This window comes from Martes martes (assembly GCF_963455335.1).
Source record: "Martes martes genome assembly, chromosome: 17".
Lineage (NCBI taxonomy): Eukaryota > Metazoa > Chordata > Mammalia > Carnivora > Mustelidae > Martes > Martes martes.
In genome coordinates, this window is record NC_137905.1 from 17605217 (window position 1) to 17624414 (window position 19198).

The following is a 19198-nucleotide window of genomic DNA, read 5'->3' on the forward strand; positions in this document are numbered from 1 at the left end:
TCTTAGCCCTAAGCTTCTGAATCAGTAGGTCAGGATGGGCCTGAGAACTGGCCTTTCTACCAAGTTCTGGCACTGCTGATACTATTGGTCTGGAGATCGCACATTCAGAACAACTGCTCAAGCCTCTAGACGACATCACAGCAGGGCTCAGTCTGTCTGTTCACCACTCTTACCTGAAAGCCTGGCACGTTCCAGAAGTGCCATAAACATCTACCCACTGAATGACACCCCTAGAATTAAGAGCATCGGGAACAGATGGGCAGTGTTGGGGATGCCTCAGTCCTAGCGGTTCAGGGTAGAATTGGGTCTTTGAATTACCCCATCCTCGGAGGAGAGAGAGTGTGGGTACTTACGCAAGAGAGCCAGGACAGCCCCCAGGATTGGGAGGAGGAAGCTGCCCTTCCAGGAGTCGGGGCAGGTATTCACGTGGCCGTGGCAGTCACACACGGTGGCCTTGATCACCGTCAGCTGTTCTTTGTTGCCACGGTCAGCCAGAGAAAGGTGTACATCATAGATGTCTTGCTTGAGGAACTTCTTCAAGGACAAGGCCACTGTGTTTCCTGGAGGAGACAGATAACGTTTGCCACAACAGAGAGGCCACATCACCACCTTTTCTTTTTTTTTTTTTTTAAAGGATATTTATTTACTTAGGAGAGAAAATGAAAGAGCACAAGACGGGGATGGGTCAAAGGGAGAAGCAGACTCCCCACTGAGCAGGGAGTCCAGCACGGGGCTCGAACCCGGGACTCCAGGAAAATGACCTGAGCTGGAAGCAGTTGCTTAACCACCTGAGCCACCCAGGTGCTCCCATTGTCTTATTTTCTTCTAATCAAATCGATAGTCAAATCGATAGTCACAGTATCTTTAAAATAATGAAGATTTTAAAAAGCCATGTCATGCAGAGCCGATAATTTCTCAGCACCATTAGCTGCTCAACTGTTCTCCTCAACGTGAGCCCACTGAAGTACATTCTTCCCGCGATAACTAACCCTATCTTTTAGCATTCACACTGACTGACCACCTGTTTTCCTACCTGAAAGTTCACTACCTTTTATTATTACAGCATTTTGCCACTGTAATAGTAAATATAATGTTTATGCCCCAACTGCCAGATACAATTTCAGTATCTGAAACACCGATATTTCTGCAAAAACATTATTTTTTTCATAGATTTATTTATTTCAGAGATAGAGCCCAAGGGTGCAGGGGGAGGGGGAGAGGCAGAGTGTCTTAAGCAGGCTCCACACTGAGTGCAGAGCCTCACAAGGGGCTCGATCTCAGGACCCCGCGGTCATGACCTGAGCCAAAATCAAGGGTCTGATGCGCAATCGACTGCACCATCCAGGCCCCCTGAGAGCATCAGTTATTAATAAATGCAAATGCACATGGCTGGTGACGTAACAGACATTGGTGAGCAGATCGGAGAGGCTGCCAGGCTGCGCCGTCACAGCATCAGTGATGCACACGAGGTTTGGGGGTGCTGGCGGTGAGGCTGCAGTGGGAACAGGGCTAACCTGCCTTCCAAGGCCCACGGCGGGTGGCAGGTTAACCTCAAAGCAGAAGCCAAGCCAAGTGTCAGTGGGGGTGCACAAGGGGTCCCACTCTGGGGAGGCTGTGTGGCGGTCCGGGAATGGGGGAGAGGGCTACGTTTGTGGGTGAGAAATACAGGGTCAGGGGCTTCTCTGAAGAAAGGCTTTAGTTTGTTTATTTTTTTTTTAACTTTTATTTATTTGACAGAGAGAGACACAGCGAGAGAGGGAACAGCGCAGGGAGTGGGAGAAAAAGAAGCAGGCTTCAGGCTGAGCGGGGAGCGCAATGCAGGGCTCGATCTCAAGACCCTGGGATCGTGACCTGAGCTGAAGGCCGACACTTAACAACTGAGCCACCCAGGCGCCCTGGACCTTCAGTTTAGACTTGTTTCTCATGGAAGGAGCCATTAGCCAGGGTAGCATGACTTCTCCTCATGCAGGATCCTCACCGTTACATGCCAGCAGTGTCTCCCAGTCATTGGGGTAACCAAAACCCACCTCATGATTCTAGCTCCCCTACCCTCAGGCTTGCTGGCCTAATTCAGCACTGACCTCAGGCCACTTTTTGTTCAAAGGTTCTGCATACTTGGGGCGCCTGGGTGGCTCAGTGGGTTAAAGCCGCTGCCTTCGGCTCAGGTCATGATCCCAGGGTCCTGGGATCGAGCCCCGCATCGGACTCTCTGCTCAGCGGGGAGCCTGCTTCCTCCCTCTCTCTCTGCCTGCCTCTCTGCCTACTTGTGATCTGTCAAATAAATAAATAAAATCTTAAAAAAAAAAAAAAAGGTTCTGCATACTTGCTGGGCTCCTCTTAGTAAGAAAGCCTGAAGGGAGGGTGCTTGGGTGGCTCAGTGGGTTAAGCCTCTGCCTTCAGCTCAGGTCAGGATCTCAGGGTCCTGGGATTGAGCCCCACATCGGGCTCTTTGCTCAGTCAGGAGCCTGCTACCCCCACCCCTGCCTGCCTCTCTGCCTATTTGTGATCTCTCTCTCTGTGTCAAATAAATAAATAAATAAATCTTTAAAGGAAAAAAAAAAAAAAAAAGCCTGTTCCCGGGCAGCAACGGCAGGTGAACAGGGAGATCTGCGGGAGGAATGTCTGGTCCACACGTCGAGGCCAAGGTCGGGTATTTCACCGGAACATCCCTACCAGCACCCTGCACCCACGCCGGAGGGCGAATTTCCCAAGGGATGATGGCAGTGCTGGTGACTAAGCGGACACTGACTGGGAGTGAGGCTCTCATCTCCACCGCCGCTTTGGGAGGAGGTACCTCTAGCCTCATTTTACCAACGCAGAAACTGAAGTTTAGGGAGGCTAAGTAACCAGACCAAGGTCACGCATGGTAAGGTCTGGGTTAATTCCCCTGACAAGGACATGGTCAGAGAAAAAACTAAACTAAAAACCAAGAACCAGGGTCACGTGGATGTCTCAGTCAGTAAAGCATCTGACTTCGGCTCCGGTCATGATCCTGGGATGGAGCCCCACACTGGGCTCCCCTGCTCAGAGGGGAGTCTGCTTGATCCTCTCCCCCAGCCCTCCCCTTGTTTTCTCACTCAAATAAATAAAATATTGGAAGAAAGGAAGGAAGGAAGGAAGGAAGGAAGGAAGGAAGGGAAGAAGGAAGAAAGGAAGGAAGGAAGGAAAGAAGGGGGGAAAGAGAAAGAGAAGGAAAGAAAACCAAAAAACCCCAGAACCAGGTATCAGTACTATCATCAGGTGATGGTACCACTGGACGTCAGCCACATGCTCACACCTCAGGGAGCCAGACATGTGATTGCTGCCTGGGAAGAATGCTGGTGAAGGTGCTCGCTCACATCTACTGAGCACGGAGTACCAGACAAGAGGCCTCTGGTGAAATCACTTACTTCATCTTCACGATAACTGGATGGAAGTTGTTACAATTATTGGCACCATTCTACAGATAGGGTTAACTGAGGAACAGTGAGGTTCGGTAACTTGTCCATAATCATAAAACTAATAAATGGAGGACATTCTGGTTCCAGAGTCCATGCTCTGCAAATGTTAAGATCAGGGAGGGGGAAAATGGCTTCTGGGCCACAAGGGAGTGACAGGAGACCAGCTTGGGTTCCTCAAAGGAAAGGTGCCAGGCATACATACCCAGGTCACAAGAATCATTAAATTGAGACAATGTGGGTATCTGAAGCAGGTCTCCTGAGTCCTTTCTGGGCTGGGCTCAGCAGGAACAAGACACTGGGCACTGGGTTCCTTCGAGGCAGAGCCTGTGTGTACTGGTTCCCTATTTCCCTCCTGGGGAACCCGAGCCCCAAGACGAAGGGGAGACATTTTAAACCAAAGTGAACAGTGTCTCTCCAGAGGCCTCACTGGCTTTGGGGGCTGGATCTTTCTCACACACCGAGTCCTCACTCACTTGATGCCACTTGACCCCTCCCAGGCCAGTGACAACTGAAAAGCCGAGACTGAGAAGCTCTGGAGGGAATGAGAAAAAGAAACAACAGGGAGGTGGACGGGAGCAGGTGTGGCTTCAGCTTCTGGTCCACACTCCCATGCTCTGTGCCCTTGGGCACTCTATTTAACCTCTCTGAGCCTCATTATCATCTGTAAATCCAGATAAAAGTACTGCCCACAGGGGCGCCTGGGTGGCTCAGTGGGTTGAGCCTCTGCCTTTGGCTCAGGTCATGATCCCAGGGTCCTGGGATCGAGCCCCGCATCGGGCTCTCTGCTCAGCGGGGAGTCTGCTTCCTCCTCTCTCTCTGCCTGCCTCTCTGCCTACTTGTGATTTCTCTCTGTCAAATAAATAAAATCTTTAAAAAAAAAAAAAAAAAAAAGTACTGCCCACAGAGGGTGGTAGAAACATTATGTAAGGAATGAAAAGGTACCTTGCGTTTGTCAGGGGTCAATAAATGATAAGCGACAGAACATCAGTGGTAATGCACCGTGCCTGGATTCAAATTGTGAGTTCAAACTGTGGGATCATTTTCTAGCCAGAATGCCTCTGGCAAGATACTTAACCTTCCAGAAGCCTTGGTTTCCTCATCTGTAAAATGGGCACACATTGATGTATATATGTGGGTTGCCATGAGGACTGAGCAACCTCATCTATGAAGCGTCTTCAGTGCTGTCTAGCACACAGCAAGCATGCTGCAGCCATGTGGGCTATCATCACTGCAGGAGTCCTGGCTCTTTCATCATGTGTGACTGAGAAAGTCAAACCCTCTCTCCTCCTGCCTCAGTTTTTCCAACTGTACTGGAAGGTGGTGGGACTAGAACATTCTTAAAGGCTTACACTAAGTTAATTAAGCAGCATTTAGTTGACGTTCTTAACTCAATGGAATGTGTGCGGGGTTCTGGTATGGGGCACACGCCCACCTACCGCCAGCACTCTCTCACCTTTCTCGTTGACCTCTGCTGTCCAGTAGATGTCCGAGTCGTGTGTGAGCTGGGCCTGGAAAGGGGAGGTGTGGGGGGACAGGTCCTTGTCTGTGATGTTCAGCACTTGGGCCACAGGGCTTTGGTTGCAGATGGTGATGTGACGGGGCTCGGGGACAGGGCCGTGGTCGTTGATGTCCATTAGAGTTAGCAGGAGGGTCCCAGTGCCGGTGGTGGGAGGGCTCCCTGTTCATAATTACACACAGGAGCTCTTTCAGCATCTGCCCTTGGTTGGGGTGACGGATGAATGTTAAGCTCTCTGATCTACCCAATCAGTCTCAGGGATGTCCCCATTTATAGCCCAGCTGTAACTTTTCAAGTCCCTCCACGTCCTGCCCTAGTCTCATCATAGATCAAACCAGTGAAGGCAAATCCAGGACAATCATGGCATCATTCTCAGCAGATTTTCCTAACCGATCACAGCAGCTAGAGCCACTACTCATCTGTCCCAAGGGGAAACCTACTGGCCACCTCAGGGCTGACGGCCATGTTTGCTGATGAGCTCTGGGGCCAGCTCCCTTCACAGTCCTGCCGTGACTTCTCGCCTGCTTCCAGGCCTTGTTTCATCGTGTCCGGCAAAGACATCAAATCACATCACAACCCCCAGCTCTGTCACAGCGTGACATCACTCATCAATCACGCCACCTTCCAGGCAGTCCCTTCTAATCAAATCACAAGGGGAAACTGACAGGCCGACCCAGGCGTCAGTGAGCCACACACTTGGGATGAAAGAAATCTTTCTCCTAATACTTGGGTCTTAGGGAAACCATAGCCAGTTCTAGTCTTTAAAATTCTCCTCTGCAAGTCCCCCTTGGCCCTCCAGATTGGTTTGCCGATAGCCCTCCCTGACCCCCTACTCGGTCTGGGGAGGATGTGCTATGTCATGGGCTCCAAAGGCACCCAAGTGGACGGGCTGGGAGGAGGCTCTCACCGTCGTCTGTGGCCAAGACCAGAACTTCATAGACATTGTTCTTCACAAACTGTTCATCCTCACGGTCTAAGACCCCTGTGGCGGTGACCTGCCCACTGTCTGGGTCCATTGCTAGCCACTCTGCTGGCTCTCTCAGGATGTGGTAGCTGGAATGGAAAAGGTGGGAAGAGTCATACCCAGTATACTTAGAATTCTGGTTTCATTCCAACTGGCAGACGGTGTCATGGGACTTGGGGCTCCCAAGCATGATCACATGAAAAATGCATCTTCCCGCCAAATGGGAGCCTGAGCAGCGGGCAGACAGCCCCGCAGGGACACATGAGAGAGAGCGGCTATACCTGCCCCCTGGATCTCTGCTCAGAGTCCTCAGTCTTGGGGAGGGTAGGAAGGGAAGGCACTGTGCAGGGGTGATGGTCAAAATATGTAGCAAACTTGACAGTAATCAGAATAAGCGCTGACCACAGTAACCAGCCCCTCTGATGCTACTAGTGCTTCTGGATGCTTCTGAGCCTGGCTCCTGGTTACCTGATCTTCTGATCCCCGTGGTCAGGATCCTGTGCTGTGTAGGTGCACACAGGCTCCCCGACAGAGATGCCCTCCTGGACCTCAATGACTTTGGAGGGTGGGACAAACACAGGTGCCTCATTCACATCGTCCACGTGGACCACGACGGTGGCTGTGGAGGTTGGGAGCTTCACCACAAAGGGAGCCTCATTGGTCACTTCAATGTACAGGACGTGCTGGTTTTTGGCCTCGAAGTCTAAGCCCTGCGGGAGAAGAGGAAGGAGGACCTGAGCTGCCAAAGTCTGAGGAGGACCCACGCAGTGCTGTGATGTCAGAAAGAAAGGGCCTGTGGCCAGGGGCTGGAAGCTCCCGGCATCCACAGTACTGTCCTTCCCGGGACGCCTGGGTGGTACAGTCGATTAAGCATCTGACTCTTGGTTTCGGCTCCAGATGTGATCTCAGGGTTGTGAAATCCAGCCCCACGTAGAGGCTGGCATTGAGCTCCATGCTTGGTGCTGGGTCTGCTTGAGTTTCTCTCTCCCTCTGCCCCTCCCCTGCTTCTCTTTCTAAAACAAATAAATCTTTAAAAAAGAAATGCTGTCTTTTCCATAAAGACTTTCTTGCACTTTTTTTTTTGAGTGGGGGGAGAGGGACAGAGAGAATCTAAGGCAGGCTCCACGCCCCGTGTCGAGCCCGAGTGGGACTCGATCTCACAACCCTGAGATCATGACCTGAGCTGAAATCAAGAGTTGGACACTTAACCATCTGAGCCACCCTGGTGCCCCATCCTCCTGACCTTTCTGAGTGGCTGGTAGGGCCTTTCAGACCACCCCTAGACCTGTAAGCCCTAGAGCTGGTTCCCAAGAGGGTGGTGCAGGGCGTGCAGTAGAAACCTGTGGAGGCCTTTCTGGTTGTCATAATGATGGAGATGCTGCTGGCACTGATAGGCTGGGGTAGGGACGCAAAGAACTGTCCCACAGGCCATGTGACTTGCCCATAGCCCCTTGGATGTTCATGTATTCACGGGTGTGAAAACTCTTGTTTACTATTTGTCTTACATATAAACTAAGTTTTTGGTGTTGTTTTAATATATACTGACTTTTCCAGGAATGCAGCTTCTGAGGGGAGCTTGTAGTTTGGTTTATCCAGGCTTTTCCTAAAAGTTGTGTATTCGCTGTTCGGTGAAGACATCGGTACGCCTGTGGTATGCATGAGCCGCTTCAGTGACGTGCAGTTTCCACCTCATTTGGACGATTCCACAAAGAGATGCAAGTAACTGACTACTTCATTATGTTTTCTAGTATGTACCCCAAAGCTTACATACGGAAATATCTTATTATCAGTAATTTTTCTGTAAAATTCTCCTTTATTTCACAGTTAGGGCATTCTATTTTTCTAGAAATTGTGTAAGTTATAAAAGTTACATTATAAATGAAATTCATAATGAGGGCATTGCAAAGTTTTTGTTGAAAGAAGGAGATAGTCGGGGGCACCTGGGTGGCTCAGGGGGTTGGGCCTCTGCCTTCAGCTCAGGTCATGATCTCAGAGTTCTGAGATCGAGCCCTGCATCAGGCTCTCTGCAGCAGGGAGCCTGCTTCCCTTGCTCTCTCTGCCTGCCTCTCTGCCTACTTGTGATCTCTGTCTCTGTCAAATAAATAAAAAAAAATAAAATCTTAAAAAAAAAAGGAGATAGTCGTTAAAGTATATAAAACCCTGCTTCTCTAAGTCACTTTAAAAAAAAAAGTTTTATTTTTTTTATAATATTTTTTTAAAGATTTTATTTATTTATTTATTTGACAGATAAAGATCACAAGTAGGCAGAGAGGCAGGCAGAGAGAGAGAGGAAGGCAAGCAGGCTCCCTGCTGAGCAGAGACCCCAATGCAGGGCTCGATCCCAGGACCCTGGGATCATGACCCAAGCTGAAGGCAGAAGCTTTAACCCACTGAGCCACCCAGGTGCCCTTTAAAGGTTTTATTATTTGAGAGAGAGAGCAACAGCACAAGCAAGGGGACCAGTAGGCTCTCCACTGGGAGCTCCCCACAGGGCTCGATCCCAGGACTCTGGGATCATGACCTGAGCAGAAGGCAGTCGCTTAACCGACTGAGCCACCCAGCCGCCCCAGGCCGTTCTTCATAAAAAACCAGAGGTAAAAGAAAGAAAAAAATGATTAGGCCCATCTTCTTAAAGCATCAATTTTATTCAAAGACTTTTTGAGAGGCAAGCATATCTCTTAACTATTAAGTAACTTAAAACATTTTACTATGCAAAAACCTAGATATGTATTATGTATTCAATGCAAAACTAGCAAGAATTCCAATAAAACAGAGACCCTCTGTGTGAGAAGACTAACTGTGGGCAGCTTCTGGATGCCAGGATCTGGAAGGAGGGGCTCTACTAATCCGCCTCCATCAGAGCAGTGACTCTCACCTGTACTATGAATGGAGTCCCTCGGTAAGATACACTTCAAACAAATTCATTCCTCAACATGATAGGGATGGGAACGTGTCAGAAGGCACGGGCCTGCTGCACTCCCTGGTGAACGTTCCAAAGTAGGTGTCCCAAGGCAGGTGGTACACTGACTGTCCCTTGTCTAAAGCCCGAGTGGACTCACCTTTCTGGTCGTCAGGATGCCCTGGTTGCTCTCAGGGTGGGTGGTGATGGTAAAATGGCCCCCGTCGTCGCCTTCCAGGATGCGGTAGGTGGCGCGCCATGCTGGTGAGCTGGGGGCATCCAGGTCAGTCACCGTCAGCCTCTGCACCTCCTGGCCCACCGCGTTCTCAGGTACACGGGCCTCGTACTGTCGGTGCAGGAAGCACAGCACCATCAGAGCAGAGACCGACCGCCCACCCCGAGACTGTTCCCCTCTTCACCAGCTGTGGATCCTCCGGGCAACTCAGTCTTCCTGGGACCACCCAACCCACACCCCACGGTTTCGGGACCCACACAGATGCGACATGTCCTCACAGCCGCTGGGAGAGACCACAGGGAACTGTTTTTCCTACATCTGAGGGCAAAATACTCCCGCAAGCTCGCTGGGTCTGGGTACCCTGAACCCTGCCATGTGTGGCCGTCTACCTAGCTGAGATCAGAAAGGTATGAAGACGGTGGCAAGAAGGACTAGGGGCCTGATGGCTCTATGGCCCGGATCAGGAACGTTTTTGGAAGTTCTGGGACAGGTAGCAAACGCTGGGAGCTTAGCTGCTTGCAGCAAATTTTTACTCAAGCCTAAATCATGTTTAGGAGCCAGTTATCTTTTTTCCCCCCAGAGTTATCTAATGACGGAAGGGGGTAAGTTGATTGGCACAGAGTCCTCTGTCACCGGAGGTGTGCAGAGCATTCTCGGGGGGAAGGTGGGCACGTACCGCTGTGAGGCCAATTCTAAGTGCTCATACTGATGAACACTTTGCTTTCTTTCTGCCTATTCTTCTTCCTTTCAGTAAACTCCACCCCCAACGAGGGGCCTGAGCTCATGACACGGAGATCAAGTGTCAGTCACATGCTCCAATGACTGAGCCAGCCAGGTGCCCCTCAACACGGCTTTTTGTATCGAGCACTTCTGTACCAGGAATGGCATTATGAACTGTCCAGAGATTATTCCTTTCAACATGGAGAATGATGCAAGTAATATCATCATCTTCATTTCACAGATTAGGAAATGGGGCATAAAGACATTAGGCAGTTTGTCTCTGGTCACACAGCCTAGTAAGTGGTGGGGCAGGACCAGAAGCAAAGTGAGCTCGTTCCAGAGTTTCATTAGAAAGAAAAACCTGAGCCCTTCATCATCTGCTGAGGGAAGGACTGACCAGGCACTCACCTTCTGAGGCTCAAACATGGGAGCGTTGTCATTGGCATCGAGGATTTCGATTATGGCCACTGCGGTGGTGGTAGAACCATCCCCGTCCATGTCTGTCGCCTGGATGGTCAGTGTGTACTCGGGGACTCTCTGGAGAGGAAAGGAGAGTTCAGGCCGAGGGGCCCCTCAGCCTGGGCTCCCAGAGGCACAGCCCTATGTGCATGTGGAGGGAAAGGGAATCTCTCCCCGTCTCCATTGTTCTCTTGAATCCCCGCCCCACTGCTCACCCACCATAGGGAAGAACGGAGGTAAAGGGTGGAGGGGGAGGAGAAACGCAGACCCACCCGGTTCTCCTGGGCCGGTTCTCCTGGGCCAGCCGGCCGTGCAGTCTGGGGACTGCCCCCGACCCTGGGCTGATGCAGAATGGGAGCTTTGAGTGGGGATTTGGGCAAAGGTATTAATTAGGAAACAGTAGGCGACTCTAGCATTCATTGAGCTAATTCTACTTTGTAGCACACAAGGGACAAATCTGGGCAATGTGCATGCTAAGTGAGCCATTCCGAGAGGAAATGAGAAAACCTACAGAAAATATCAAACGCCTGCATTTTACTGCTGCCTCCTCAACCTTAACGAGATCATTTGGCACCATGCCACTGGCTTCAGAGAGCTGTGGGACATCGACACGGGAATACAGCAGCAGCCATCCCAGCTGACTTGGATTCTCGCCGCTCTGCCTTAGGCTATGGGGCATGGACCGGGGCTTCCTGCTCTCGTGTTAGGCCCCAGACTGAGCAAGGCTGGAGGGACAGCACTTTCCCTAGGAGCCACTCACCTCCCGGTCCAGGCCACTGGAGATGACGCTGATGGTGCCCGTGCTCCGGTGGACAGTGAACATGAGGTCATGTGGATTCTTTGGCTCTTGGCTATGGATAGAGTAAGCAACCACCCCATTGTACGTGTTGACAGCATCGTCCTCATCTGTGGCTGTCACCTGCATCACAGAAGTGCCTAGAGGAGAGAAGGCACGAGTGAGCATCCTTCCCTCCCTGCTCTAGTCCCAGCCTTGCCCACTTCTGGAATTCTGAGAGGCTCCATCCTGTTCATTGACTTGGACCCATCTTCCACTTTGTGGCAGATTGCTAGGTGGGATCTGTTTTCCATTCTCTGCTCCTTTCTTAGAAACGAAAACCTCAATCATGTTAAGCTGAGCACAGGCCTGCCTGGAACAAAGACCATCTATTTCCCAAGAATGAGGCTCTGAGATTAAGAACTTGCCCAGGGTCATGGGTGAAGAGGAAAATCAAGATTCAAATCAAGATCTTTGTGACTCCAAAGCTAGTGGTTCCCAAACCTGACTGATCATCTGAAGCTTCTGGGAAATTTTTAAATATACAGATTCCAGGCTATACTCTAGGAGCACTCTTATTCAGAGTTCTTGGGATAGAATGAGAAAAATCTGAATTTTTTTTTTTAAGTTTTTACATATTTGACAGAGTGAGAGACAGTGAGAGAGGGAACACAAGCAGGGGGAGTGGGAGAGGGAGAAGTAGGCTTCCCCCGAGCAGGGAGCCCAATGTGGGGCTTGATCCCAGGACCCTGGGATCACAACCTGAGGTGAAGGCAGACGCTTAACGACTGGGGCACCCAGGCGCCTGGAGATTTTTAAGATGATCCCAGGTAATCGGATGTACAGCTGAGGAAATCAGGTAAGGAGGGTTCTTACAGGCTTTAGGTGCCTGGTCTGACCTCCAGATGGTTCCAGAAGTTGACCCAAGGCTAGGTCTGGGCCCACCAGACCTCCCCAGCTGTCCGCTGCTCCCCAGTCCTCTTACCAGGTAATACCCCTTCCAAGACACTCCCTCTGAAAACATCCTGGGTGAACTTGGGCTTGTGGTCATTCTGGTCTGTGACAATGATGGAAATGTTCATAGGGTCTTCCACTGAGGCACCATTCTCCGATACGGCGTGGCCAAAGAGCTGTGGGTGCACAGGTATAGGGTCAGCCTGGCCCCACCGACCCACGGGGTCCTGCTTCTTGTCGGATGCTATAGGTTACTTGCCTCATACTTCGCAATCTTCTCCCGGTCCAATGGCTTATTCAACAACAACCAGCCTGTTTCCTTCTCTATGGCGAAGATACCCTCGGGGGGACTATCTGCTCCAGGCCCTGTGATGCTGTAGAAAATCTTGGTGCCTCTGTCCTTATTAGATTTGAGCTGGAAGCAAAAGAAATTGGCAGCTGACAAAGTCTCAACTATTTCAGGATGGCAACAAAGGTGAGGAGGGCTGGAGAGGCACTGCCTTATCAGAAACCAATCCCTTTACCAAGGCTTTCAGGAGCAAGAAACCCCATCGGCAGGCCTTTGGGTGAGGGTCCCTGCAGCCACCCAAGACTCCGGGGAGAAGGCACAGTCATACCTGATTCAGCCTCTGGGGGAAGGGGCCCTTGCCATTCTCGGCAACAGATATTGGTGGAACCACCCATTCTCTCTTGTGTCTTCGTAAGACGCGGCTGGATGGGGAGATCTTCAGTGCTTTCCTGGCCTGCAAGGAGAGGAGACTCCTTAACACAAACAGCGCACAGCTGGAAAACACCCGACATCCTCACACTTGAGGAGTTATTAAGGGTGGTGAGAGAGACCTAAAGGGGTTTACTGCAAAAGACAAATTGAACATAATCCTAAGTGTTCATTTGGAGAGAACCAACTGAACACACATTATAATACTTCCATCTAGTGGAACTGCTCTACAGCTCTAAAAGCGGGAAGCCTGCTTTCTCCTCTCTCTGCCTGCTTCTCTGCCTACTTGTGATCTCTGTCAAATAAATAAAAAATCTTTAAAAAAAAAAAAAAACAAGTACACAGAGTCAGGCAGAGAGAGAGGAAGGGAAGCAGGCTCCCTGCTGAGCAGAGAGCCCGACACGGGGCTCGATCCCAGGACCTGGGATCACGACCTGAGCCGAAGGTAGAGGCTTTAACCCACTGAGCCACCCAGGCGCCCCTTGGTTTAGTATTTTATTTAACAACTTCACATAGTTAATACATATCGTCTTTTGTGTGAAAGGGTAGGAAAATAAGACCGTGTATTCATAGTGGCTCACATATAAACAAAGTATGGGGGCAGATACAAAAGAAACTAACGACAGGGTTATCTGTGAGAAGGGGCCAGGCAGTACACTGATCTATTTTTAAGCGAAGAAAGAAGGTGCAGACATGTGAACAGCATGCTAACTTTTGCATAAAAGAGGAGGAAAAAAGGTCTGTGTATCTATCTATCTATATAAAATATATAACATGCTTAATATAAATAAATATAGAATATAGAAAGAAACTTTAGAAGGAAAAAACTGGTAACAGCGGTTATCTGTGTCTCGGACAGGGCATTAGGTAGATGCACAGAAACAAAGGGAGGTTATTCACTGTGTAACTTTTTATTATTATTATTATTATTTTTTATTTTTAAAGATTATTTATTTATTTCTTTGACAGACAGAGATCACAAGTAGGCAGAGAGAGAGAGAGAGAGGAGAAAGCAGGCCCCCTGCTAAGCAGAGAGCCGGATGTGGGGCTTGATCCCAGGACCCTGGGATTATGACCTGAGCCGAAGGCAGAGGCTTTAACTCACTGAGCCACCCAGGCGCCCCAACTATTATTATTTTCTTAAAAGATTGAGAATTTTTTAAATTAATTATTTTTTTTTTTAAAAAGATTTTATTTATTTATTTGACAGACAGAGATCACAAGCAGGCAGAGAGAGAGGAGGAAGCAAGCTCCCTGCTGAGCAGAGAGCCTGATGCAGGGCTGGATCCCAGGACCCTGGGATCATGACCTGAGCTGAAGGCAGAGGCTTTAACCCACTGAGCCACTCAGATGCCCCAACTTTTTATTATTTTTAATTTTTGAACCATGTGGATATATTAGCTCTTTAAAAAATTAAAAGGAAGAAATGTGGCTGAGTGCCTCAGATCTGTCTTCCCAGAGTCTCATGGAATCCACATCCCTTCCCCCGGGGTTTAGCCAGATGATATGAGAAAGAAGGAAAGGGAGGTGGAAAGGGAATCCCTGGGGCAAAGCGCACTGGGCGGCGGCTCACAGGGCAGTTCTCTGCCCCACTGGCTTGACTCTCTAGCGCCCCTAGTGGGAGGTTGAAAGCTGTGGGCAACGGAGGGCCAGCACTGCCTTTTCTGAAAGGGCAACATGGTTCATAATGGCCACAGCAACCTCAAACTCCTGGCTAGCAGCAAGCTGGGCAGGCACGGAGAACAGCTTTCTCCTGTGTTGCAAGTGTACGTGGTGTTTTACCTGAACTGTTCTATCATTCTGCCCGGTGAAATCACCATCAGTGCCAGGCGGGGCTGACTCTTCCCCAGGGCAGTCCATGCAAATCACTGTGGGGAAGGAAGAAAGAGAGTATTAGGAAAGAGGGGGCTTCTGGAAGCTACCCCAGCGGAAGCAACACCTGACAATAGCCCTCTGACTGGATCAAGGACTGTTCCAAGCCAGAAGGAGACTGGCTTTTGTCTCCATTGTGATCAATTATGAATTTCAGATGGGGCTTCCAACTTTGGTCTCGAGAGGGACAATCACTTTGTGGTTTGTGAACCGAGGCCCTTTCTTTCCTCATGACACCTGAAGAATCAAGATCATAGGCATTCAGCCCATCAGCCCCAGATGGCCTCATGAGACACAAGGTAAACCCAAGGTCATAGCTGGAGGCAGTAGGTTTTCAGCATTTGGGAAGACCACGAGTCTACCTACATGCAATACACATCCTGCTACCACACAGATGGTTCTGGACAACCTCGAGCTGTTTCAGTTTATCACGTTCATCATGTTTTAGTTTATCATGCTCCCTCTGAATCCCCTCTGCTTGGCCACCCTTTAAATAAGCACTCTGAGGTGCCTACTACCATTCACCAAGCCAGAGTCTGGGTCCATTTCATCAGGACAACTACCTTAACCACCAAGGTAGGTATTAGTTTCTTTTTAAAGATAAGAAAACTGAGGTTCGGAAGCCACATCGGCCTGACTCCAACGTATTGCTAGAGAATGTTCCCTGATGGTGGCCCAGACACCGATGTGTCCTTTCACTAGGCTGCAGCATGACAAGGCCCACAGGGACAACCACAGAAACATCGGCGTGAGGCCTCCCAACTGTCCTTTTTTTGAAAAATTGTCCTTTAGTCTCAGATGATGATGATTGCTTTATTTTCTCCCCCTGCTGCCACCACTCCTTTCCTCCTCTACGACGATGATTGTTTTAAAAAATCCTTTCTTGGGGCACCTGGCTGGCTCAGTCAGCAGAGGCTGCAACTCCTGATCTCGGGGTTGTGAGTTCGAGCCCCATGTTGGGTGCAGAGATGACTCTGCAAATAAGGAAGGATAACAGATGGGGTTTTTTTTTTCTCTTTTAGATTTTATTTTTAAGAAATCTCTACATTCAGTGGGACTCAAACTCACAACCCTAAAACCAAGAGTTGCATGGTCTCCCGACTGACGCAGCCAGGTGTCCCAAGAGATGAGTTGTGTTGTTTTTTTTTTTTAACTACAAAAGTAATGTGAACACGATGAAGTATTCAAACAGTATATGAGTATAATATTAAAAAGTAAAATTCTACTTTTTTTAAAGTAGGCTCCACGCCCAAAGGGGAGCCCGATGCAAGGCTTAAACTCATAATCGTGAGTCATGACTTGAGCCAAAACCAAGAGCTGGACAACTTAACCAACAGAGCCACCCAGGCGCCCCTAAAAAAACTAGAATACTAAATGATAAATATCCAGAATATAGAAAGAGCTCCTAAAACCCAACATCAAAAAGCAAAGGACTGAAAGACATTTGTCCAAAGAAGATACACAAATGGCCAATAAGCCTATGAAAAGATGCTCAGAATCATTAGTTATTAGGAAAATGCAAGCACAAAGCTCAACGTAATACCACCTCACACCTACTAGGAAAATGATTTTAAAGCATTTTTTTAAAAGATTTTATTTATTTATTTGACAGAGAGATCACAAGCAGGCAGATAGGCAGGCAGAGAGAGAGAAGGGGGAAGCAGGCTCCCTGCTGATCGGAGAGCCCGAAGTGGGGTTCGATCCCAGGACCCTGAGACCATGACCTGCGCCAAAGACAGAGGCTTTAACCCAGTGAGCCACCCAGGTGCCCCAAAACTATTTTATTTTATTTATTAAAATTTATTTATTTGACAGACAGATCACAAGTAGGCAGAGAGGCGGGCAGAGAGAGAAGGGAGGAAGCAGGCTCCCTGTTGAGCAGAGAGCCCGATATGGGGCTCGATCCCAGGACGCTGGGATCATGACCTGAGCCAAAGGCAGCGGCTTTAACCCACTGAGCCACCCAGGCGCCCCCCCAAAACTATTTTAAAAAGTGGGGCGGGGGTGGGGAATAACAAGTGCTGGCAAGACAGGAAGAAAACTGGAACCCTGTGGCACTGGCAATGGAAAATGGTGCAGCGTCCCCATGCAACAGTCTGGTGCTCCTCAAAACGTAAACACAGCCAGCCACAGGACCCCGCAGCTCTCTTTCCAGGCGCATACCCCAAAGAATGGAAAGCAGGAACACACGCAGGTACCTGTACACTAGTTTCCACAGTATCTTTTTTCACAGTAGCTGAGAGGAGCGAACCACCCAAGTGTTCACCGAGAGATGAACGGATCAACAAACTGTGGTATATCCACGCAGCAGAATACGATTCTGCTTTCAAAAGTAACACATTTCTGACATGGGCTACAATACGGACGACCCTTGCAAACGTCGTGGTACGTGAAATAAGCCAGTCAGAAAAGGACAAACGCTGCAGGATCCCGTGCATACGAGGTACCAAGAACAGCGGAGAGAGAGAGGAGACTAGAGGATCCCAGGGCTGAAGACGGGCAGATGCGGAGTTACTGTCCAACGGGGACAGAGTTACTGTTCAGGATGACTAAAAAGTTCTGGAGATGGATTACGATGCTGGTTGCAAAACACTGTGAATGTGCTTGAGCGCCACTGAATTATTTACTCTAAGATGGATTAAATGGTCAGCTTTATGTTATGTGTATTTTACTTCAATAAGAAAAAACAGCAGAAGTCTGATGTGGGCGTGTAAAACGGAACAGTCATTTTGGAAAACTGTTGGGTAGTATTTACCACAGCTAAATATGCACATTCGCCAAGACCTAGCAATTCCACTTCGTGGTAGAGACCCAGCCAACACACACACACTCACCCGAAGGCATGTGTTACAATGTTCACAGCGGCACTGCTTCTAACAGGGAAAAACTGGAAACAGCTCAAAGGTCCATCGAGGCAGAACAGATAGGAACACCATGGTATATCCACATAACAAAATCAATCAGCCACAAGGACAGATGATGACCGGGATGAATCTCACAAACCTACAGCTGAATGAGAGGCCCAGTGCGGGGTGCCTGGGTGGCTCAGGGAGTTAAGGCTCTGCCTTCAGCTCGGGTCATGATCTTAGGGTCCTGGGATCAAATCCTGCATCAGACTCTCTGCTCAGCAGGGAGCCTGCTTCCACCCCACCCCCCACCGCCCTCTGCCTACTTGTGATCTTTGTTTGTCAAATAAATAAATAAAATCTTTCTAAAAAAAGAGGCCCGGTGTGAGAGAGGACCGTGTCGACATGAGGTTCAAGAACAGGCACAACTAACCTACGTGAATGAAGTTGAGACACAGGTCATCCTTCCAGAGAGGGGGCAGTGAACAGAAGGAGGAAGAAGGGAGGCTTAAAGGCATACAGAGCGCCTTCAGCTCCACAGAACCCAGTGCCAGCTCGCTAGAAGCCAATAGCTCACAGAGAGAAGCAGAATCTGGTGGGGGAAGGCTGGAATGTGCCTGTGACAAGGAGAAGATACTTTAGACACCAGGTCCCCACTGAAGAGTGGTGGCTTGTGACATGCTTGGCCAGCAGGAGGGGAAGGAGGGATCTAGGTCTGAGTCAGCTCCAGAGGGTCCTGGAGGCAGCAAGACTCCCAGGGTGACCCTGCCCTTCACATCCTGCACACAGCGGTAGAGACCCATCTTCTGAGGATTCTGGCTTTGCCCGAGGGCTACAAGGACCAGAAATGCTGTATTGCAAAGGTTAAATCACCTTACTATAGGGCACTAGTTAAATAATCTGTGGAACGCTTACTCCACAGATTATTCATGCAAGTATGCAGAATTATAGTTATAGTAGAGTTTTTAAGTTATCTAGGGACGTTCTTATGCTATGAAGTGAAAGACAGTAAGCAGACTGTAGAAAACATATGCAACAATGCACATTTCAAAAGACTAGAAGGAAATGAAAATTTCCAATGAGTGGGATTACCAGCAGCTCCTTTTTTAAATTTTTCTGTCAGATTTTTCTCTTAATATGAATTGTGTTGTTCTCCCCACATATATTGGAGTCCTAACCCCCAGTACCTCCAAATGTGACTATATGCGGAGACAGAGCCTTTAAAGAGGTGACTAAGTTAAGGGAACCTGGGTGGCTCAGCGGGTTAAAGCCTCTGCTTTCGGCTCAGGTCATGATCCCAGGGTCCTGGGATCAAGTCCCGCATCAGGCTCTCTGCTCAGCAGGGAGCCTGCTTCCTCCTCTCTCTCTCTCTCTCTCTCTCTCTCAGCCTGCCTCTCTGCCTACTTGTGATCTCTGTCTGTCAAATAAATAAATAAAATCTTAAAAAAAAAAAAAAAGAGGTGACTAAGTTAAAATGATGCCCTTAGGGTGGGGCCCAAGCCAGGATGGCTAGTGTCCTTCTAAGAGAAGGGAGTTGGACACAGTTATAGAGGGAGGAGAGAAGACAGCCATCCACAAGCTAAGGAGAGGGGCCTCAAACAAAACCAAACCTGCTAAGGCCTTATTTTTTGCTCCTTAAGCCCCTGAGTCTGGGTTACTTTGTTACAGAAAACCCAGCAAACCAATTCAACCTGTACCACTCTCGGGAGTCAGGAATCCCTCCCCTCCTGAATTCCTATTAACAGCTGATATTTAAGTAATTTTTTAATTTAATCTTCACCAAGCACCCTATGAAGCAGA

The 19198-nt window shown here is 49.2% G+C and overlaps 1 protein-coding gene across 1 annotated transcript in view; it reads right to left on the reverse strand.

Annotated features, from left to right (window-relative positions):
• Nucleotides 1-19198, reverse strand: part of CDH3 (cadherin 3) — a 46685-nt gene that overhangs the window by 7056 nt on the left and 20431 nt on the right. Inside the window, exons 3-13 of the mRNA XM_080828222.1 lie at nucleotides 14463-14548; nucleotides 12580-12705; nucleotides 12222-12377; nucleotides 11994-12138; nucleotides 10994-11169; nucleotides 10183-10311; nucleotides 8980-9165; nucleotides 6389-6630; nucleotides 5864-6009; nucleotides 4894-5118; nucleotides 354-560 (exon numbers count right to left, since the gene is read on the reverse strand). Coding sequence (XP_080684348.1) covers nucleotides 354-560; nucleotides 4894-5118; nucleotides 5864-6009; nucleotides 6389-6630; nucleotides 8980-9165; nucleotides 10183-10311; nucleotides 10994-11169; nucleotides 11994-12138; nucleotides 12222-12377; nucleotides 12580-12705; nucleotides 14463-14548 — 1824 coding nt within the window. The remainder of the gene's footprint in view (nucleotides 1-353; nucleotides 561-4893; nucleotides 5119-5863; nucleotides 6010-6388; nucleotides 6631-8979; nucleotides 9166-10182; nucleotides 10312-10993; nucleotides 11170-11993; nucleotides 12139-12221; nucleotides 12378-12579; nucleotides 12706-14462; nucleotides 14549-19198) is intronic.